The sequence below is a fragment of the Ursus arctos genome, unplaced genomic scaffold (assembly GCF_023065955.2).
Source record: "Ursus arctos isolate Adak ecotype North America unplaced genomic scaffold, UrsArc2.0 scaffold_14, whole genome shotgun sequence".
NCBI classification, from domain to species: Eukaryota; Metazoa; Chordata; class Mammalia; order Carnivora; family Ursidae; genus Ursus; species Ursus arctos.
The window spans coordinates 9,155,181-9,170,458 of NW_026622808.1; the positions used below are offsets into that span (position 1 = coordinate 9,155,181).

Sequence of the window (15,278 nt, forward strand, 5' to 3'; positions counted from 1 at the left end):
AACAACGTAGCACGTTCCTTTGAACGCGAGGACACGGAGCTCGCGCGACCCTGTGCTTCTAAGCACCGCTGGAGTCTTAGGGAAGGAGCAGGGAGAACGCAGGCGCGGAGGAGAAAGGTGAGAGGTGGCAGTAGAGACCGGATTTCAGAAGCATCGAAGGACAAGTGTGTGCAAGAGGAAGGAGCAGAATTCCCAGAGGCGGGATAGGGCGGTCATACAGGCTTCTGCTGTAAACCAGAGGTCTGTTTTCTTCCAAATCTGCTTTGAAAGCCCAGACCTTCTGAGCTAAACCAGCAATGAGCCAGCGAAGAGGGATTTTAATCTCAACATTGTAGGCAGTGTGTTTGGACTACCAGGGCGTGGGACGGCAGGGGCTGTGTCTGCGCCACAGGGCGGCTGTGTGTCATTGGTCGTGACCCCAGCTCGGCACCTGCCATGTCCTTCCGAACCTCCACGAGTGCCAGGTGGCCGCTGACAGCTCTAGACGGCTGGGCTGCACCAGAGAAAGCGTGAGAAGTGCACGGAGCAAGTTTCAGCTGTTGCTAGAGGCCCCCCTCCTGCCAGCCCCTCTCCTTTCCAGTCTTCCATAGAAGCAGCCCTTGAACGCGGGAGCCCAGTTCACTTGGATGGACTCACCCAGGAGACGCTGGCCGGCACTGCGGGAGGGCCTCGCGTCTGTCACAGGCTCCTGGGGGTCTCCTGTCATCTCTGATAGCCACTGAACGCCTCCCTTCCTTCTTGTTGTAATTCAGGGGGAAGCTTCCCCCTTAGTCATGCTTCCAACCGGATGATGATGTTCTGGCTTCAAAAACGCTGACCTGGTCCTTCTGGGTCCAGGAAGTCATTTAAGGAGGTTCCACTTAAAATCGAGTAGCATGACTGCTAAGATGGTAATCGTTTGATCTTGTAAGTTCTGCCCATCGGTCATGATCTCTGTGGTCAGTGCCGGTTTAGAACCTGTGCGTCGGGCCTGACTCGGTCTGTGTGTGGAGTTAAACTGTGGGTGGAGGTCTTGTGGTGCATGGAGGATTTTTTTGGTGTGGTGCAGAATACTCTTGTCCTGGTTGTTTTTGTTTGTTTTAATCTTGAGTCTTAACAAGAGCTGGGAGCTCCTGGAGAAGCAGCTTTCGGGTTTTACAACGTGCATGCCTGGGGTCACGTGGGGACAGGGACACTTTGCTCCCAGGGTTATGTGAGCGTCACACGTGAGGGGCTGTGAGCCTGCCTCTGCCTGGAGCTGTGCGGCTGCTGCTCTGAATGTGAAAAACAAAATCCTTGACTGTCTGCGTTCTTGGCGATGAGTTAACGCAAGTCCCCCGTACTCACCGTGCACCAGGGCTAAGCAGGGGGCAGGTGTGCTGTACGGGAACTAAGTACACGGGACCCATCACAGCGAGAGAGCAAGAGCAGTTGTGTGGGGGAAGCTGCAGGAAGGACGGGGACTTCCCATCTGCCCAGACTGCCCCCGCCCCCCCGCCAGGGGTGGGAAAGGACAGGCAAGGGACGGCAAGGAGAAAAACTCAAGGTCAGATGAACAGCAGTGCATGGGCGGAGGAGGACACTTAGAATCACATGCTCCCTGTCAACATGTGGACTTGCTTGGATTTTTCTAAAAATTTCCAGATACTCCAGAACAATTACCAGATTGGTTCCACCGCCCAGGAAAGGAACCAGCATACACGTGTTATTACTACGTAATGGGGACATATGGGCCTTCGTAGCACTTACATATTTCTTTCCGAGTCTGTACGTACCTATTAGTGACAATTTGTCATATGTTAGAGTAGAATTGTCGTCATTTGCCTTGAGTGTTGAGAACGTGCTATGTGTCTAGCACAGTGCCAGGTACTCAAGCCTTTTGTAGGAGTATTCGATAGAGTTCTTATTCATCATCTATTAAAAATTAACATTAAAATAAGTTTCTCCCCCTTTTTTGGTTCCTACCAAAAAACGTCTAAAGAAATGGCTTAAATACTGAAATTAAATTTAGTAGCACTAGTGTTTGGGCCCATGCAGTGTGAGGAACGTGAAAAAAATCTCGCGGACGTCTTGTGTCCTGAGCCTGTGCCTGTGCCCGAGAGGAAGGCCGCCAAGCATTCTGGCGCTAAACAGCGTTCTTATTAAGAAACACCGTCGATAGCCGTTTTATGAGACTGATGATTGTAAATTGTATTTTTCTTCTAAATTCTAACTGTGCCCTTACAGACGGTAGGTAGGGGCTCATCTGACTTCTCATTGTCCATTTAAGTTTTTATAGATGAAAAAATTGTTAAGGTAAAACACTCAAATTCTTTTCAGGCTAGTGGGCGACCCAGTAACGAACGATGCCCACCAGCAGCCCTCACCAGGCTTTCCTGACCCTGCAGATGGGGGAGTCGGCAGAGGGGCATAAACCAAGCCCTCCATTATCCGGCTCTGAGACACTGGGAGGCGGAAGCAGCCGTAACAGGTCTCATTTCAGGGAGCTGCTGGAATCTCATCTTTGCGTTTTCCGCCTTTCTCTGGTGACTGCCTTTGCCACTTTCAACAAGGAAATATTATTTTTATTTCATTTTTTTAAGATTTATTTAATCCTATACCCATGTGGGACTCGAACTCAGGACCCCAAGATGAAGAGTTGCCAACTGAGCCAGCCAGGTGCCCCTCAACAAGAAAACATTCTTTTTATTATTTATTTTAGAACGAGTGGAGGGGAGAAGGAGAGTCTCAAGCAGGCTTCATGGTGCGCGCCAAGCCCACGGCGGGGCTCGATCTCACAACCCTGAGATCATGACCTGAGCCCAAATCAGAAGTTGAAAGCTTAAGTGCCTGAGCCACTGAGGAGCCCCAGGAAAATATTCTCTTTAAATAGATGTTTTTCTGGGCCTTGATTTTGGAGTGAGATCCTGTATCAGTAGTGGGGCCCCGATCACTTAATGAAGTTCTCAAAGTCTTTTACTCATGAGATAATTGTGCTCATTGTTAGAACGAGAACCCTCGTTTAAATTTTTTAATAAAAAAAAAAAAGCTGGAAAGTCCAAAGCATTAGTGTTTTAAAAATCCAAGTATTTAGCTTTGGGTGACCTTTATCTGAGAATCAGGTTCGTTGTGATTGGTTTTCCATTTTCAGTGTAAAAAGCAGCCCTAGCTCAGGACTGTGTGCTTGGACATGGCCGAGTCCCCGCAAAGTAAACATGGCACCCCCGTCCTTGGCCATGGCGGTGACTTGTTCTTGCAGGTAACCACGCTTACCGAGGAGATATTGACCGTGCGGCTCCTGTGTTCCCGGCACAGTTTGAGGCCAGCGTTGGAGAGCAGAGGACATCGTCTGAGCTGGTGGTCGGAGGGGTCCAGAGACTCCAGTCCACAGCTTTTAGGCCGTGTGCGTGTGCCAGGTGCGGGAGAGATGTCCCTGGGGGAGCCCCGTGCTGTGGGAAGATACACAGAATACAGTGGACCTTGTCCCGGGATCTGGCCTAAGCGATTTAAAGCCTAGGGGAGGGAGGGGCCTACTGAGAAGAGGGGTGGGCATTCCAGGCAGACGGAAAAGGACGAGACCCGAGGGCCTCGTCTGAGAAGATGCACCTGGTTTATAGTTGGAGCTTCAGGTGCGGGGAAAGTGGCTGGAGGTCCCTTCATCGAGCCCTGAAATGTTTCCAGGCACCTCACACTTGTCTGAGGTCAGTCTCGTTAGCTCCGTTTACAGAGGAAGCGACTGAGACTTGGAGCAGCCGGGTGACTTGACTGCAGTCACACAGCTCGTGAGGGGCAGGTGTTTCTGGCTCAGGACTGAGTTCTGCAGCACTGGCTACACTCCAGGGCTTGGTGATTTGGACCAGGCCCTACACACTGCAGGAGACCTAGAAGGGTTTGAAGTATAGGAATAAAGAACTTGTTCAGTTGGGTCTTTTAGAAAAACCTGTTAATCACGACCCTGGGACCAGAGGCCTCCATGAAAGGAACGCGTGGTGGCTCGGGGAGAGAAGGAAGGCGCAGGTAGGAGGGTGCTGCAGGGGGGATTCCAGGGGAGGAGTGAGCCAAAATGAGGGCCGTGGAACGGAGGGACGGATGGAAGACATTTCGAGGTTTGGCTTGACCAGTTTTGGTGGCGGCTGGTATGAGGGCAGTCGAGGGGACTTCCTCCTGGTCCCTGGGCTCCGTACCTGGAGGTCCCTTCTGCAGGGCAGTCACAGGAGGGAGGACCAGGGTGGACGGTGCAGCAGAGGACGTGCTCTCCCCTGTAGGATTTTGACCTCCTGCCCCTCCTGCTTCCGGCCGCTTCTCTCCCTCCTCCTGTCTGGCTCTTCTTCTTTCCCCAGCTTGGTCTCAGGCCCCCTTCCCTCGCCATTCACCCTGAGCTGTGCCATCCGGTCCTGTGACTACTCCCCGAGTCGACAGCCCCCCATCCACCTTCCTAGTCTAGGCCTTTCTTCTTAGCAGCAGGCCGCAATGTTTTGGTCTCTCGGGAGCCCCGAACTTAGAGTATTTGGAGCCTGTCTTCCCGCTCACAAAACCACTTCTCTTCTCCCCCATCTTGCAGTGGCACCACCAGCCACTCAGCTGCTCAAGCCAAAACCCTGGGACTGATTCTTGACATGTCTGTCCTATTTTCCACATCAGCTTAATCACCAGAGTAAGTCAGCCCTCCCACCGAAAGACGTCTCGCATCCTTCTCTCTCCCTCTTCTCTGCGGTCACTCGTTCCGCTCCCCTCATCTTGCTCCGAGCCTGGACTGGCACAGTCCCCTCTCCGGTGACCCCTCCGCAGCCCGTTCTGTGCGCAGCAGCCAGCGTCGGTGCCCCAAATCGCCCTCGTGTGGCAGGCTTCCTTGGCACGGGTTGCTGTCACACCTGCCTCTGGTCCTTCCGTGTTCTTCCCGCCACCTGGAATGGTCTGCTCTCTGCTAGCTCAGTCTTACCCATTGGGCAGTAAATAGAATTTCTCCGGAGAGATCTCCAATCCACTGCCTCTCTCATACCATCTTTTCTTTCAGTGCTTTTCTCGCTCTCGGTAATTATAAATGTTTTCAGTGTTTCCTTCGTTTATTCAGTAACATACATGTCAAGCCTGTGACAGGCCAGACGCTGGGCACTTAAGAATTTGTGGAAGGCAGAGGCGCCTTTGTGACTGGTGAGCAGGCAGGAGAAGCCGGTGTCTGGTGACTGGTGCTGGGCAGTCAGGTAGAGCCAGCTCGAGTCACAGATGAGAGCCCCCAGGACGCGGACGTGCCTTAAGAGAAGCAGCTCAGGTGGTGGTTGGCTCTCCGTGTGGCTGGCTTAGTGTGGAAGGGTTTCAGGGCTGAGTGGAGTCTGGACCGCCAGCAAGTGCCACGCTCTCAGGGAAATTAGAGAAGTCGTCAGGGAGCCCAGAGTAGCCACAGAGGTAGACGAGGTCCAGCGGAGAAGCCAGGGGTGGAGAGAGTTCTCAGAATGCAGTCAGGATGGCCCACGAGCAGACGCGCCCAGGTCAGCTCGACGGTGGACAGTGTCTGCTGCTAGCGACTGACCTGTCCCTGCCTGAGCGGCATCGGTCAGGCAGAGGAGGGCACACTGGAAGTCAGTTGGCTGCCCGGGGAGTGGGGACTCGTGGACGGTGTGAAGAGTGCCAGGTGTGTGAACTACTCTCGAAAGGAGCTTGGCACTGAGGAGACAGAAGTGGGTGGACGCAGAGTCAAGGGAAGGTCACAGTTGGTGGCACGTGCAGCGGTGGGGCTGCACACTGCCTTCTGCCGGAACAAGTGAGGAGGGACAGGAAAGAATGGCAGGTGGCAGCTTCTGAGGTGGATGGTGGACTGACTTGGGGGCACCGGCAGGAGTAGCCTTGACCCCATCCCTCAAGTCTGGTGTTTCTGCCTCGCAGACGTTGTAGGACAGGGCGCGTGCACGGGCCTGGAGGTGAATCCCATCTGTCTGCCCTTCCCCAACTTCCATTCAAGGCCTACATGATGGGAACAGCGACCTCCCCTCCGGGGTCGGAGTTTCCTGTTCCATCAGAGCCCCACTGGAAATGGAGATGTGAGCGAGGTCTTGCTTATAAAGCGCTTCCCGCAGTGCCGGGTCCCCACACGCTACCTGTCCAGGGGACAAACCCAGACACAGAGGTGGTGGTTAGGACTGATAGGACATCAACCGGGAGAGTTCAGTGGACATCTTGGGTGCTTTTCAAATATCCTGGTACTGTGTTTCGGTTATTTCACGACTGTTTTAAGCAAGGGCACTTTACACGCAGAATACCCCACCAGTGGCTACATTCGTGGTCCCGCTCAGAAGGTCAGGTCCGCATGGGTCGCGGGCCACGTCCGCTGCTGCCACCAGAGTGAGGCGTCTGAACAGCCTCGCCCCCGCCGCGCAGAGCTGAGACCTGGACTCCCTTGACGCCCCTTCCCGCGCGGCGCGCTCTTCCCATAGTAAGCATCACTCCTGCAAGGAGCTGGTGCTCGCTCGTCCCTGATCCAGTCTTCCTGACTTTGTTCCTGAAACTTAAATGATTTTAACGGAAAGTCTGAGGACGAAGAATAGAGGACTCTGCCCCGCCCCCCCCGCCCCCAGCATAGACCTTACAGGGATCTGCTTGGCGCAGGTGTGTATTTTCATAAGCTGCTTCCTACTCTGAGACTTGTCACAGTATCCATTTGTGTATCAATCATGCCGGCGGCGACCCCGCACTTACCACGTGCTGGTACGTGAGACAGGCAAGATGTTCCCAGAGCCCGTGCATTCCCGAGCGTAGCGCCGCGGAAGGCATCTGCTGGTATGTGGTATGGAGCTGTGCGCGCACCCGGGATCCTGCCCTGGGAGTGTGTGGCTGTTGGTTCCACGGCTTGTGCGGTGTCTAATACGCTGACTGCCTTACCTCTCTACGGCATCTCCTATCATCTGTCCCACAAAGCTTGTGCTGCTGACTATCACTGTGTCTTTCCTGCGCCCGCGCTTGAATAGTTCGCGTGGGTTTATATGCCTTTCCTTTTTTACTTTCCCCAGTGGACCGTATTGTGGGTCTGGATCAGGTGACGGGCATGACGGAGACCGCCTTTGGCTCTGCGTATAAAACCAAGAAGGGCATGTTTCGGACTGTTGGGCAGCTCTACAAAGAGTCGCTCACCAAGCTGATGGCGACTCTCCGGAACACCAACCCTAACTTCGTGCGCTGCATCATTCCAAATCACGAGAAGCGGGTACGTGTCGTGTGGAACGTGTGCCGGTGTTCACAGCTGACCCGGGTCGGGCCACCAAGATGAAAGCGTCCAACTGTCGTTTGCTTGCTTAGGCTGGAAAATTGGACCCACACCTGGTGCTGGATCAGCTTCGCTGCAACGGCGTTCTGGAAGGAATCAGGATCTGTCGCCAGGGTTTCCCCAACCGGATAGTTTTCCAGGAATTCAGACAGAGGTATTGCTAACCTTGACCTTCTTCCCGTGTGTTTCGGAGCCTATCTTGATACACATCAGAACAGGGAGCTGATGAGGAAAAATTTTTCCTTGTTTCCTGGATAGTTTCACTTGCCTTTCCACATAGGAAAGGGATTATTATACCTTGTGACTGGCCAAGAATATCGAGTGCCGTCTTTATATAGAGGTCACGTGCCAGTGGCCACTGTGGTTGCCTGAAAGGCGAGCTCCTGGCGGTGGGAGGTGGATGTCAGGCTGGGAGCCCGCCATGCCTTCACACACGTGGTTCCACCCGGGATTCACACGTGATTATTTCCTAACCTAGTGTTTTAAATATGAGTAATGTGTGTGTTCCTTTAGGGAAATTTACAAATTCAAGAGAAGTCAAGAGTAAACAAAAACCATTCAGGAGTGACTCTTAAAGACATTTGGGGATATTTTTCTCCATCTTTCAGTGAACATATCTGTGTAGGTGTGTTTATGTGCAGACATGTGTGTCCGTTTTCCACAGTGTGCGCACGCACGTGGACACCACCGTCCTTTTACCAACATAGGGGAGGGAATCGGATAGATTAGAGAAGGATGAAGGAAGAAAGGCAGAAGATCAACAAGTGGATGCAGTAGAAATGGATGAAAACATGAGAAACTGTTCTTTTTAAAACATCGTGTAATTTATGTATCATTGGGTATTTGCATCATTTGCCTTTTTTCATTTTTCTCTTGGAAATCAGATTTCCAATTATGACAGCATTGGCTGTTCCGTAATATAAACACGTCTGCTTTCTGCCACCGTTCCCGATGGACTCCAGCCGAGAAATGATTCTAGTCTTTAGGGGTCTGGGGGAGGCCTTACCGTGGCCCCACTGTCTGAAAAACACGGTAGAATTTTACTTTTTGTTGGTAGGAGGAAAAGCAAACTGGCATCCAGAATACAAAACTGAGTGATCTAGCCAGGACTCATCCTTTAACATAGCCACTGTCTTTTTGCTAAAATGTGTTTTTCTAGCGGTAGAACCCACCTAAAGTGCCCATATCTTGAATTACAGCCCAGCGAGCACATGCACGCCTAGCTAGCAGTGCTGTGTTGAACGTCACGCTGGTACTTTCTGGGGGAAGTGGAGGCCTCCGGCCCTTTCTGTTACATAATAAATGCCTACAAATCACACAGGGCCAGATTCTCCCTGGATTTTTGTCCTGTGAACATTTGGGGGGAAAAACAAAACTTTTTTTTTTTTTCCAAATACCAGGCTTTTACTCTTGACCACAAGTTCTTAAACCTAGTGTTTGTCCTTGGCGAACGAAGCTCTTGTTCAGTTTGCCTCCTGTTTGAACAAAGAGAAGCTAGATCTGCAGAAAATCTCAGACCGTCACCCCCACCTCAGATCAGAACCCCCTCATGTCTTGACTCTTGCTGCGACGTGATGACCTATCCCATTCTGGCCTCTTAGAGAAACGGAACTCGCGGCTAGTAGGGAGACGTTCCCACAGATTTTTACAGAAAATTTTTGGGCTGGTTTTCTTACAGATACGAGATCCTAACTCCGAATGCTATTCCTAAGGGTTTCATGGACGGCAAACAGGCTTGTGAACGAATGGTAAGCTTTCCTTGACTCCTCTGCTTTGCGGACTACGAGGAGAGTCTGTCCTGTAGCCAACAGTAAGCGGGCTGTCTCTCTTTTCAGATCCGGGCGTTAGAATTGGACCCAAACTTGTACAGAATCGGACAGAGCAAGATATTTTTCAGAGCGGGCGTTTTGGCGCACTTAGAGGAAGAAAGGGATCTAAAAATTACCGACATCATTATCTTCTTCCAGGCTGTCTGCAGAGGTTACCTGGCCAGGAAGTAAGTGGGAAATCACGAATGAGATGCTCCCTAAGCGCATACTTGTGCCACGTGTTGTGTTTGCGCTGGAGACGCAAGAGCGCAGGACAGGAGGTCCCTGTCGCATGGGAATCGTGTTCTTGTGGCACAGGCGTCCAGGTGTGCAGATGGACGTCCCCCCTGAGGACATGTCGCCGTGAGGAAAGAGACAAGGGGCCTAGGCAGACAGTCAAGGGCTCGGGGGCTCGCTTCAGTGTGGGTCTCAGCAAAGGTTTCTCTGAGGCCGTGACACCTGCAGGACGAGAAGGCGCTGGCCTGGGCAGGGGTGGGGCAGAGCAGCCTTCCGGGGAGGGGAGCACGGCGCGGTTGTGGAAAGCTCGGCATCCCCTGAGCAGGTGTAGCAGCCCCACGTGGCAGGAGCGTGGTGAGTGTGGGGAGCGCGGCGGGAGTTACATGCAGCCAGAATTTCCAGGTCACCCGGCTGCCGTGGCAGCCAGAGAGCAATCGGGCGGGCTGCAGTGATTTTAGGGGACGGCCATCCCTGCCCCGTAGTGGTGACGGAGACCCAGAGTGGTTGCCGGACTCGAGATCCGATCAGAAGGGCTTAGGACTGGTGTGGAACCAGTGGCAGTGGTGGGGTTTCCTTCACCTCCTCCCACAGGAGGCCAGGGCTTGGGAAGGAGGGTATGGTCTGCTGTCCAGGGCCCTGTGGCCTACGACACCTGCTCTGGCTGCTTTGGTCCGCAGCGTGGGGCTCAGGTGCCTGCCTGACGCTGTCACGAGGATTTTCAGCCAAATAAGGTGGAGGCGGTATTTGTGAGTCTTTGCCCCCACGTAACAGGATCCCGAGCTAGGGAGGAGGCATGGAAACTCAAAGAAGAATATGACATCTTTGGTGATTCTCACCAGGACACGGTGGGCAAGAAGGAGCAAAAGACTTGAATTTTTATATGTCGTTGTTGCTCACACCATGTTAACTGTCACCATAGCCACCGGCCCATGGGCGCCTGAGGGGACGGGAGTGAGCACAGCTGGCTGCCTTCATAGTGCCTGGAGTTGGTAACACTTCCACAGTGACCAGAAACGCGGAACTGTCAGAAACGCCCAGAATGAACTACGTACGTTGTGAAAGTATGTGCGGCCTCTTCACTGAAATCTAAACCCTGCAAACTCACGTTGAGATCAGGAATCAAAGATCTCATCTTAAGGACTAACAGTGGACACGCCTTTGTGACCGCTACAGAAGGAGCGGCCCAGTCCCTTGGAGCCCCGTCAGTCACGCGAAGTATGTGCGGGGCTGGACTCAGGATTCGGGCACGTCAGTGGATGAAGGCATGTCCTCACAAGAGCCAGAGGAGAGCTTGGAACGAGGCAGAGTAGTGCTGACAGTAGGCAAAGAGATAGGCGTGTGCCTGGGAGTCCGAGAAGAGGTCGGAGCGCCCGGGAGACGCTGGGAGAAGCATACAAAGGGGGAAGAAACAGGTGGCTTTGACGCTTCGGCTTCCTGGCACCTGAGGACAGGACCGCGTGCTTCAGACGCAGGTTACCGAACCCCTGCGAAGAGAGTGGGACCGCGCCCGGCCGGCGTTCAAGTTCAGTTGAGGGTTGCTGGGAAGGAAAACCAGCTGCCTCGTTCAGACGAGCGACTGGCATGATCTTGACCCGTTCTGACCGTCTTCTCCCCGAGGCCCACGGATGCAGCAGGGCAACGGTTCTCAATGAGGAGACCAGGGGACTTGGACAGCAGTCTTAAAGGAAACTGCAAGAACTGGAAGGCAGATGCTATTTTGTAGTCTCAAAAAACATACTTAAAACTTATTGTTCTTATAATAGAAACTATTACAGTTAAGGCTTGGCTGAACGTGCTTGGCTGGTCGGCATAAATGAGAAGGAGGAAGGCTTTGTAGGGAGGAGAGCTGCGGGCCGGAGGACATTCTAACCAGCAAGGTGGCGATACGGAAGTTCTGGGACTCCTGAAAGGAAACGTGACCCTCAGGGCAGCAGAAGGGCAAAAGTCACCAGTTGTGCCCTAGATCTAGAACTTTCCGCACCGAAGACTGTCCTACATGACTCCAGTGCATACTGGTCATTGCTGCCACGAAGGAACAATTGTAAATGTTTCTTACTGTCTTTTCCGTTTCCTCCAAGTGCTTCTCTTCCCAGGAGAACCCTATCGCCAGTCTTGCAAAGAGTTAAGGAAAGGTAGCAAGAGGAACAGTCACAGGTCTAGAGGTGCCCGGATGTTCGTTCATTTGCCTGGCGGCCCTATTCTGAGAGGCCCTGGGTACATCACTCACTGGCTTGGATGCTGGGACCACAGAGTAACTGGGCTGTGCTCTCCGCTCCCAGGGAGCCGCACCTGGGTGGGAACTGGCCGCATTCGTGCACAGGAGTTTAGTACGCAACGGAGTGAAGGAGGCCGCAGGTCACCCCAGCGTACTGAAACCCCGGGGATCCGAATGTTTTTAAGTGGCGGGTGGTCCACAGGGGCAGCACAGACCTGGCTGAGGGGAAAGCTCAAGTCTAGGAAGCCTGTCAACGGTGTCCAAAACGCAGGTTCCGGAGGTGGCGGGGCAGAGCCAGACTGCTGGGCAGGGAGCGAGGGGTAGGACCCCCAGAGCCTGTGTCCCCTGGGAGTGCCATTGTGCATAGACAGACTAGTGGTCTCCTAGGAGGAGGAACAGCACACAGCGAACTTGGTTGGGGACTTGTTTTAGCAAGAGAGGGGTGGGGCTTCAGAAAGGGAGCTCTGTTCTCGAAAACCAGTGAGAAGTTGAAAATATTCGAGTCACGACAGTTAGCAAGTAGGTCTTGGGTCGTGCAGCCTGAGAAGGCAGCATGGGGAGGTGGGAAAGCCCAGACTTGGCGACAAGGAGACTGGGTTTCGAGAAGCATCTCCGTGTCTTGACTTCCTGGGCCCTCGTCTGTAAAGGATGAGGCATTAACCTAACCATCTGCGGGGCTGCGAAGTGGGGAGAGGAGGAGGGAAAGCACCTTGGAAAGGGGGCCAATGCTTTGTCTGCGCCAGGTCCCAAGAAAAGGCAGTAGCTCGTGAACGATACGGAGCGCCAGCAAGGGGAGGATGGGGAGGGTCGGGTCTCCGGGTCTTCACCGCCTCGGGCAGGTAGGGGCTTCCTGGTGCCGGGAGCGCACAGTCGTGTGCGGAGCGGGTACGTGGCGGTGGGAGGCGGGCTGAGCGGGCCGCACTCACTTCTCTGCGCACTGAGCTGTTGCCGGTTCCGCAGGGCCTTCGCCAAGAAGCAGCAGCAGCTGAGCGCCCTGAAGGTCCTGCAGCGCAACTGCGCCGCGTACCTGAAACTCCGGCACTGGCAGTGGTGGCGCGTCTTCACGAAGGTGGGCCCCGGGGGGAGCAGCGGCGGGCCCCGGCAAGGGCGCAACCCGCACCCCCTCACGGTCCGGTTCTGTCGCAGGTGAAGCCGCTCTTGCAGGTGACCCGCCAGGAGGAGGAGCTGCAGGCCAAAGACGAGGAGCTGCTGAAGGTGAAGGAGAGGCAGACAAAGGTGGAGGGCGAGCTGGAGGAGATGGAGAGGAAGCACCAGCAGGTGCGTGCCCGGCCCGCGGCCGCCATGGCGCCCTCCCCTGTGCGGCGGCGTCACTGCTCCCCAAAGCACAGACATTTGGGAAGAGAAGTGATGGACACGCCGCCCCACGCTTTTGGGTTTGTAGAAACTAAAGTCAGACACCTGCCCCCGTGCGTTTCCACCTTGGTCTTTCCTGGACACGTTTGCCGTCGGGCGGGTGTCTGACACCTGTTTGCCCTGAGGCTCCCAGCAGCGTCCCCTTCACGGGACTGCTCGCGAGGGACCCCGAGGAAAGAGAGGATGAGACCACCTGCAGCCACCATGGGTCCTGAGTTGCCGTCCTCTCCCAGGCAGTTACGCTTCACCGGCAAAGCCGAGCCTCGGGACGCGTTTGTAGGTGACTGTCCCAGAATAGTAGTGTCGGGGCCAGAAAGGTGAACGATGAAGGCCGAGACTCTTGATACCAGACCCTTTCAGTCGTCACCATGAACGCATTTGAATCATAGTTTCCCTTTTCCTTTGTCAGTTACCTTATAGGAGAACGGGAGTTCATAAACTAGCATGAATTTAGTCAGTGTTGCTCAGGATAGCCTGAGACCACAGAAGCAACCAAAAACATTTCCTCTAGCTTGTCTTGCATCTTGCTGTAGCTACAGAAAATCCGAAAGTTCCGCCAGTGTTGTTATGTATTTTTCACCCTCGGTTTCTTCGGTGTCGAGCCCTGGCCCCTGAAGTCATGGTGATGGTGTCTGGTGAGGGCACGGGGGCAGCAAATGACCGTGCCGGGTACTCACTGTGATTGCAGCTCCTGGAAGAGAAGAACATCCTCACGGAGCAGCTTCAAGCCGAGACGGAGCTCTTCGCCGAGGCCGAAGAGATGAGAGCCAGGCTTGCCGCCAAGAAGCAGGAGCTTGAGGAGATTCTCCATGACTTGGAATCCAGGGTCGAAGAAGAAGAAGAAAGAAACCAAATCCTCCAGAATGAAAAGAAGAAGATGCAAGCCCATATTCAGGTGTGTGTGATGGTCTTTATTTAGGTTATATTCTGGGCCTTCCAGGCAGATCTGTTGGATGAATGAGGAGAAGCAGTGGATCTAGGTCACGTCCAGGGAGGAGCTGCCAGAGTCCAAGTCACAGTCCCGGCCCTCCACAGAGGACCATCGCTGGAAGTGCACTGTAACAGATTGTTTTTGAGCACAGATCTGTTATTTTTACGTCCTGAGGTAGCATCTTACGGCACACGGAGGGATTCAGAGTAGGAACAGCATGGGGGCTGTAGCACGCTGGGACCGCGTTTGTCCTGGGTTGTCCTGCATCATGGCACTGCTCGCTCCGTTCACTAGAAGGCCTCTGTCAAGTGGTTTGGTTCATGAGATGTGCTCGGCTCTGACAACGGGAGGAGGCCAGGAGTCAGAATAAAGCAGCCCTTCCTGGGCTGTCTTACCAGGACACAGGCTGTCCCCTCGTGAAGCACAGCCATACCTGTGGCCGAATGCCTGGACACACAGTGCACACCGTTCTTGCCCTGCCCGTGCCCCGGGATGCACCATCGTCCTCTCCTGCTCTCCCACACGCAACCTCCCAAACACGTTCTTGAGTGTCCGGGCGCCCCCATGGCCACCATCCCTTCATGGGTCCAGCACCAAACTTCCTTCCAGGTCTCTCCTTGAATTTTTCTCACCCAGTAGCTTATGTTGGCAAAGTACAGACATTCGGACATGTCTCAAAAGCACAAAAGATACCACGTGACTTCCTTGGCAAATATCCCACGCACTGTCTCATCTGGAGACCTGCAATTCACCCCAGACGCTTTCCAGCACACCTCCTAATAGGTGAGCAGAGTATCGCCAAACCTGTAAAAAGTGCACATTCATGCAGCAGTTCTAGTCCTAAGCCTTTATTCTAAGCATAAATCGACAGGAGCCTCTAATTATCTTAACAGTTGGTGATTGTTAAGTCCTGGTAGGACCATCCAGTTGTAAGTAAAAAGAGGTTTATTTTTGGGGTGAGCCGTTACTGTATCGTTGCAAAGGAGCATACACAGTGAGATCCAGCTAAAAATACGTTTCTGTAACTTACAAATTCGTACGCGTGGTTTTATATCCGAGTGTACAGAGATCTAGAATATTCACCATCAGTCCTGAGCTCTCCTTAGTGGCATTACCAACGGTTTTGATTTTCTTTCCTCTTGAAGCGCATGGGCTCATCTCAGAAATAACATTTGACTCGTATGGGAGAAGGACACCCAAAGTCCCCTCCACTGTCCTCAGCCTCGTTTCTTATACTCCAGATTTCAATACCCCCACGTCAAATGCTTGCATTTTTTTTTGTTCTGTTTTGTTTTTTAAGATTTATTGATTTGAGAGAGAACAAGTGGGAGGAGGGTCAGAGGGAGAGAGACAATCAGCAGACGGCACACAGAGCACTGATCCCAGAGCCCAACGCAGGGCTCGATCTCACGACCCCGAGATCATGACCCGAGCCAAAAATCAAGAGTTGGATGCTTAACTGACTGAGCTACCCAGGTGCCCCAAAGTGCTTGCATTTCT

At 53.4% G+C, this 15,278-nt stretch overlaps 1 protein-coding gene across 11 annotated transcripts in view; it reads left to right on the forward strand.

Annotated features, from left to right (window-relative positions):
• MYH10 (myosin heavy chain 10) overlaps positions 1–15,278 on the forward strand; it is a 123,749-nt gene that overhangs the window by 79,040 nt on the left and 29,431 nt on the right. For all 11 annotated transcript variants that reach the window (XM_044391734.3, XM_057311324.1, XM_057311325.1 and 8 more), the window contains 7 exons: positions 6,960–7,153; positions 7,246–7,367; positions 8,892–8,961; positions 9,049–9,209; positions 12,434–12,542; positions 12,620–12,751; positions 13,536–13,742. In XM_044391734.3, coding sequence (XP_044247669.2) covers positions 6,960–7,153; positions 7,246–7,367; positions 8,892–8,961; positions 9,049–9,209; positions 12,434–12,542; positions 12,620–12,751; positions 13,536–13,742 — 995 coding nt within the window. The remainder of the gene's footprint in view (positions 1–6,959; positions 7,154–7,245; positions 7,368–8,891; positions 8,962–9,048; positions 9,210–12,433; positions 12,543–12,619; positions 12,752–13,535; positions 13,743–15,278) is intronic.